The sequence below is a fragment of the Apis dorsata genome, unplaced genomic scaffold (assembly GCF_000469605.1).
Source record: "Apis dorsata unplaced genomic scaffold, Apis dorsata 1.3 scaffold_734, whole genome shotgun sequence".
Lineage (NCBI taxonomy): Eukaryota > Metazoa > Arthropoda > Insecta > Hymenoptera > Apidae > Apis > Apis dorsata.
The window spans coordinates 47,037-54,467 of record NW_006263897.1 but is presented as its reverse complement, the minus strand read 5'-3'; the positions used below and the strand labels follow the sequence as shown (position 1 = coordinate 54,467).

The 7,431-nt window shown below is 26.2% G+C and overlaps 2 protein-coding genes across 4 annotated transcripts; one reads left to right on the top strand and one right to left on the bottom strand.

Moving 5' to 3' along the window:
• Positions 1-602: 602 nt before the first annotated feature.
• Positions 603-3,501, bottom strand: LOC102674278 (eukaryotic translation initiation factor 2D). 2 transcript variants are annotated; one of them, XM_006622608.2, is made up of 8 exons: positions 3,308-3,363; positions 2,850-3,237; positions 2,140-2,763; positions 1,925-2,070; positions 1,674-1,862; positions 1,402-1,606; positions 1,131-1,299; positions 603-1,051 (listed from the first exon to the last, which is right to left on the bottom strand). In XM_006622608.2, exons 1-8 carry the CDS (start codon positions 3,361-3,363, stop codon positions 975-977), a joined length of 1,854 nt encoding a protein of 617 aa, XP_006622671.1. In that variant the 3' UTR covers positions 603-974. The 2 variants fall into 2 exon arrangements, with proteins under 2 accessions (XP_006622671.1, XP_006622672.1); XM_006622609.2 differs by having other exon boundaries at positions 961-1,051; positions 1,674-1,754; positions 3,308-3,501.
• A 281-nt stretch (positions 3,502-3,782) lies between these two features.
• LOC102674504 (haloacid dehalogenase-like hydrolase domain-containing 5) lies at positions 3,783-6,287 on the top strand. Of its 2 annotated transcripts, none has more exons than XM_006622610.2 (3): positions 3,783-4,179; positions 4,910-5,724; positions 5,813-6,287. In XM_006622610.2, the coding sequence occupies exons 1-3, from the start codon at positions 4,123-4,125 to the stop codon at positions 6,123-6,125; spliced, it is 1,185 nt and encodes a 394-aa protein (XP_006622673.1). In that variant the 5' UTR covers positions 3,783-4,122; the 3' UTR covers positions 6,126-6,287. The 2 variants fall into 2 exon arrangements, with proteins under 2 accessions (XP_006622673.1, XP_006622674.1); XM_006622611.2 differs by lacking the exon at positions 3,783-4,179 and adding an exon at positions 4,752-4,775.
• Positions 6,288-7,431: the final 1,144 nt, after the last annotated feature.

The window sequence follows — 7,431 nt, the reverse complement described above, 5'->3', positions numbered from 1 at the left end:
AAAAAAAAAAAAAAAAAAAAAAGAATAATAACTGTCACGACACGCACGTGCGCGTCGCGCGCCAAAATCGTGACGCGTCCGTGCGTACTGGTAGCAGAAAAAGAACAAAACGAGTATTAAATATATGCGGGGGCCGTGGAGAGGAGGGAACCTTCCTTTACTCAAAAGAAATTTCGGTGGATTACTTGTCAATCCACTGACTTTTCCCTGTTGCCAGGTAAGAGAAAAAAAAACAGTGGAAATATATAAGATCTTCATATGTATACCTCATATCCTCGGTTTTGGTGCATAGCAAGCACATTTTCGTCAGAACAAATCAGAACAAAAAAAAAGTTCTCAAGATATCTTAAACGTGCGTTGTCTCTCCTTCCTATGAATTGTACCCTCCTCCCTCCCTCCCTCCCACCCGAGGAGAGCTCGCGGGCCCTATATTGCAATATTTGTACTTTTCCATGTTGAAACCTCGATATACAATAAATTATATTAACAAACTTGGATTCTTGATTCTCTTTTGATTAATCATCTGTTTCTTTTCATCTTCTTTTTATTTTAATATTTATTTAAAAGGTTGAGGGTACATAAATGATTACATAAAAATTTATCGAGAATGATTTATTTGTGAGTTGTAATATTATCATAAATTGTTTTTGTATATTTAATATTTAATCATTAAATGAAAATTATTATTTTAAGAAAAAATATACAAAAATAATAGCATGCTTTTTTATAATAATTATAATAGCGTCATATATAACGAGATTCTACATTAAGTAATTCTAATTCAATAAGGATATCGATTGATTCACGGATTTTACATTCTCGCTATATTATGAATGCTATATAATTTTTCAAACAATGAAAAAATTATGACAGAGAAATATTGGTATTTAAATAAATAAAAAAATAGATCATATATAACATAATTTTTCATATAACATGTCACATCTATAGCGTGATAACTATTCAAAGATATCTTATTTTTTATGAGAACCTTGTTTCTTTGGAGCGAATTCTAATCCTCTTATATAGTTTTTTTTAATTTGATATTTTTCTGAAAAATTAATTAATTTATTTCAAAAGATATACAAATATTTTTAATTATCTTATAAAATATCGATTTTATTACTTGCCTGTAAGTAATTTGTAGACATATAAAATTTGATTTCCTTGAACTAGAACACTAGGAGTTTTTTTCCCCGGTTCATCCGTAATTGTTGCACTCGCTCCAATATTTTGGCATTCTTTGCTAAATTCTTTAGCATTTATACCAAATGTTTCCAAATTATTTACTAGCGTTACCTATATATAACATTAAATAAATAAATAGTAACGTTTCGCATATATAATAGTAACAATCTTATATGTTAATTTTATATGTTAATTTTCAGAATCAATATATACCTTTTTACCACCGGATCGAACAGTGACTCTCATATCAATAGGTTCCAATTTACCCGTGTGTAACAATTTATTTCCTGCTAGAGTAACTTCATGCATATGCGTCATACGTCCAATAAACTTGTTTATTCCATCCTCCATCATTACAGTTTCCACATTCGCTTTAGTTTTCATAATAGCTGCGAGTTGCGGGTTCAGTTTCAGTATCCTATAAACAAAATTATTTTATTAAACAAAATTATAATAAAACATATATTTCATCATTAATTCTTTACCTTCCATCTTGAAGATTCTCTGCTTTCACGTATTCAGTAAAACATTTTCTGATCTCAGCTCTTTTCATAATGTCTCCTTTTCTGCAATCATTGTATGGGAGTAAAATATACATAATTCGTATCATATAATACAGCATAATGGTATATGATGTAACAGTTGTCGACTTCTGCTCTGCACAGAAAATCAATCTTTTTGCATTTATTGTATCACGGCAACGTGACACATCCCGAGTGTAGCACTATATACTCACTCATATCCAAATTTTGATAGTACTGGTAAAACATCGGCAGTCACTTTATAACATTCAGAGACAACTGCCGCATTGGAAACAATTGGCTCCTGGGTTGATGTAGGTTCCTCTATAATGACCAATTCTTTTAGAAGAGGATGATCAAACTATAAAAAGATATATTACAATTACTGAAAGCAACAATTATTTCTATAAAATTTTAATCAAAATCTTACCTTAATCGATAATATACTTTCAACACCTTTAACAACAGAGGTATTAATAACTCCCTTTGTTTTCATTTCTGCTAAAAACAAGGATAATTTTTTATACCGAGTTTTTTTTATATCTATATTTTTATTTGATGGACATGCAGCTATTAAATGATTTTTAAAGAAATTGGATGTTAATATTGGTAAGTCACTAGGCTTTATTGAAGTTTTGCAAGCTTTTAAGAAGCAATATTCAAGTAAATTGTCCATTTCTTTTATTGGATCCATAGTTATTTCTATTTCATCAGTAGCTATAGTTTTAATTTTAGGAGATTCTTCCATTTTGTTTTCTTCCTCAAGAGTTTCAGTTTCTGATATTAAATCATTATTCACATCTAAATTATTGATTGTCTCAATAAGTGATTCTTCATTATTCTCATTTTTCTGATCAGTTATTTCATCTATAGTTTTTATCTTATCACTATCAATATCAATATTTGGTGGTCCTAAATTTGGCCTTAAAGGAGGTTTTCCAAGTTGACACAATGTATCACCTATTACATGTAGAATTTCTACACATTTTCCATGACCTCCAGACATATACATATCTTCACTGGAAAGTGCAGTAAAACCAACAGCAACTGGTGCCTATATAAAAAAAAAAAAGTAAAATTATATATTTTTTTATCAAACTATAATATGTTAAGGAAAAATAAACTTATATAATATTATACCTTATTATCTTCTGTATTTATTGAAACAGGTGTACCCTTTTGTAATTTGCCAAAAGAATATAATGTCACAGGTTCTTTCAAATAGACACCAGGCAACATTAAATCTGCACCACCTATTAATTTTGATATAACTGGGGGATATGTTGTAAAAGTCTTTAATAAATTTGGGTGATGCCATAAAGTATATATGGTAGGTAATAATGCTTGATGTAAAGATTCAAGTTCAAAAAACATAGGTATTTTAGCTACACAATAAATTTTTCCTAAGTGACCATTGTGAGTTGCAATTTTCATAACACTTATTGCCTCTTTTTTAGGAATTAACGTTTGTGTCTCTTCATCTGTCAACGTGGGATATATTGCTGAAATTTCTTCACATAATTTTTTCCTAATTAAAGACAATAATAAATATATTTATTAATATAAATTATTGAAAATATAAATTAAATTATACTAACCTTTCTGTTCCTTTCAATTGATTGTTAGATTTTACTTTAAACGATTTTATAAACATTTTGATTTAACACAAAATATAAAAACAAAGTTTATTCAATAAAATTCTTAACAAAACTCTTCGGATAAAAATTTGACTATACTCAAGATTACACAGGTTATCCAACCCTTCATCTCATTATTTAATCGTTGCAAATTTAATCAAAGTAAGTAACTAAAATTTATTGCGATAGAAATAATTCTAATGAAATATGCATACAATAATTGAAAAATAAACATAAATGTACAAAATGTATTAATTAACAAAAGAATGCAATAGTAATAAATTTAGAATTAATAAAAGGGTTAACAATTTTTCCAATATATTTATTAAAGAACTTCTTTTGTTGTACATTCATGTTATCACGATTCAACCAAAAGCGATGTTACCAAATGCAATACTTCAGTCTAAAGTATTACTAGTGTATAAAGTACTCAATCATATTTGTAGATTAAACATTTTAGATAAATATTTATCTAGAAAAAATGTTAAATCAATTAATTCAAAAAAGAATAGATGAATTTATTCAAAGAAAATTTATGTTAATAAAACATAAAATATATACGATGTACAATAATGATAGTTGTATTGTAAAGTATATCCTGTGTCCTCTTACGGCACATAGGAAAAACACGATAAAATCCACTGTGTGATCTATAGGTCACTATAACCTCAAAAAATTGCATTATGCATAATCTATCAGTGAGAAGTAACCTTTGAACATAATATAAGTTTAAAGTATTATCATCATATTCTTATTTATTTATTGCCACTATTAGAATGGCAATTATGAAAATATTATTACGACCAGACATCGTAAGATTCACGGGAGTCAGAGTGAGTTACATTTCATACGCCATTGTTATATTTGATTCTAGTTACTGTACATCAAAGTAGTTTCGTTATTCATTTTTTTTTTTTGTTTATGACAGATTAAATTAAATTCACTATAAATTGAAAATATAATAATAATTCATTTATTCGCAACTAATTGGTGTTGTGACAAAATTTTTATTTATCGTTAGTTTCATTTTTCTCGAACTATTCGAATACTATTTAAAAATATTTAAAATTAATTCTTTTTGATTAAAATTTGAATTTTTAAATAAACTACTTGTTCATAAACACAAATTATCAAATTTAATGCAAATTTCTATTATTTTAATTAAAAGATTTTGAAATTGTATTTTTTATATTCATTTTTCAATATTATGCAAAAATTTATAATTTATAAATTATAAATATAAAGTTGATAAAAACAAAAAGTTGATGCAAAATTTGTCAAACATTGCATTATGCATTAGTATAAAAATATACTATATAACATTCATAACATAACAGTATATTTTTATATCTTGTTTCAAGGTCTATATAGCTGTATCAATATCTTGCTCCAAAAATATGAAGTAACTTTATAACTCTTTATGAAACATGTAAACAATAGTAATTTATATAATTATAAAATATAAATATAAATATTTAATTATTTTAAACACATAATAACATAAACACTATAAAGTTTTTTTATTTTATGATTATTTTACATAAGAATTATGTTTCTTTTCAGCATCTAAGTATTAAACCAAAATTTGGTTTACTTTTTGACATTGATGGTGTATTAGTACGTGGCAAGAAAGTATTACCACCTGTATCAGAAGCTTTTAAACAACTGCAAGGAAAAGATGGCAAATTCCGTGTACCAACTGTATTTGTTACTAATAGTGGAAATGCATTACGTAGTCAAAAGGCAGCAGATTTATCTAAATGGATAGGATTTGAAGTAAAAGAATCACAAGTTATTATGGCTCATTCACCATTAAAATTATTTAATCAGTTCCATAATAAACAAGTACTAATATCTGGTCAAGGACCAATCAAAGAAATAGCTAAGGAATTAGGTTTTCAAAAAACAGTAACTATTCAAGAATTAGTGAAAAATTTTCCTTGTTTAGATTATGTAAATATGGAAAAGAGAAATCCAATATGTGGTCCTGTGGATCCTACATTTCCTAAAATAGAAGCCATTGTATTATTTAGTGAACCCATTTCTTGGGAAACCCCATTACAACTTATAATAGATCTTTTAATGACTAATGGCATGCCTACTGGTTTGCTTGATGATATTCCATATCCACACATTCCAATCTTGGCATGTAATATGGATTTATTATGGGTATCAGAAGCACCGATTCCTAGATATGGTCATGGTACTTTTTTACTTTGTCTAGAATCACTATATAAAAAGATTACAGGAAAAGATATGATATATTCTGCTCTAATCGGAAAACCTAGTGAAATAACATATTATCATGCAAATTATATGCTTCATGAACATGCTAAAAGTATTGGTATAGATAATGTTAACACCATATATGCTATTGGGTAATTAATCCATTGAAAATATTAAAAAACTAAAAAAATTTTAAGAATTAAAATGAATATATAATTAAATTCAATTTGTATTTTATAGAGATAACATCAACACTGATATTTTTGGTGCAAATTTGTACGATAAATATTTATCTTATTGTGCAAAAGAGGAAGCATTAAAATCTGATAAATTGAAGAAATTACTTGACAAGGATATCAAACCACCCAATGCAAAAGCTTGTATTAGTATTTTAGTTGAAACTGGTGTTCATCAACGAGATTCTGATTTTATATCAGAGCACAGTCCTAGAGACTTCTTACCAGTCGAAGATGGTCTTGGCAAGCCTGCATTCGTAGTAAAACACGTTGGCGAAGCTATTAACGTCGCGTTTAAGGAAGAAAAATTTGACTGAATTAATATAATGCTATAGAACATCTTTTTAGACTTGGAATGTTCATCCTAATATTGATTAAGATAAAAAGAAGAGATGCAAGAAATTATATATATCTATATTGCTAAATATCACGTAAGTATCATGTTAATTTCGGTAACTTTTTTTCGAAGGCAAGAACGTAAAAGATAAGATTACTGTAATTAATTGTTTAAAATACTTTACTTGGCACTTTTTTTTAGTCATTTTTAATATTTTTATTTTATTAAAGAAGAAAAAGAAAATATTATATTTACATCTACAGTAATCTTTACTAATCAATTAAGAAATTATCATTGCAAGTCAATGATATTAGCAAACAGTACAACAATTTACATTAGAAATACTGAATATATTAAAAATAGTCTTTCAATCTATATAGATTTTTATGTATATTTGAAGTTTTTATTATTTATGTTATATAAGTGTAATATTTAGAAAATTTTTTGAAGATAACATATGTACATATATTCATTTATATATAGAATAGATATATACATTCGTATAATTTTAAATTCAACATTTATTATGATGATATTATACAATGTAATGATTAAATTTTATCATGTCTCATTTAATTTTATCATATTGTGACGATAGATCATACGAATTAAAAATTTAGTTTCAATTTGAAAAAAAAAATTAAAAAATGAAAAAGAGAAAACAATATAAACTATATGCAATTGTTTTAATTAAAAAAAATTGTAATCTAACAATAGATGTACTACAAATGCATTATTTTTAGCGTTTATTGGCGAATATCGCTTTATATACAGAATTTCGTCTAGTCGCAGTTTCATTATGTAGCAATGTTATTATATATAGCAATTCATAATTTTTATCAATGCAAAAAAGTATGCAATTGTTAAATTTTAGATAATTTTACTTTGTCGATCTTTATTTTTATACATGTAATCATGAAAGAATAAGAAAGAATACAACATTGAATATGTATCAAACAAATTATAAAAAATAATATAAACCGATATTACACAAGAATATTTGCCACAGCTGATGGTAAAAAAAGACAAAAGTCAGCTGAGATGAAGACTGACCATCTATGTAAAATCAAATTAATAATAAATATTTGCTGGAATCAATATTATAATTTGCGTTAACATTAATAAATTAAAGGAAGAAAATAAAAAAATAATCATTGTTCTTGTTTCTTTTTCGAAACAATAAAATATTATTTAAATTGTATGAAAGAATAAGATTTTATGATACCCGTATAGATAATGAAGAACAATTATATATATAATATATGTACTGTTGCAAAATTGAAAGC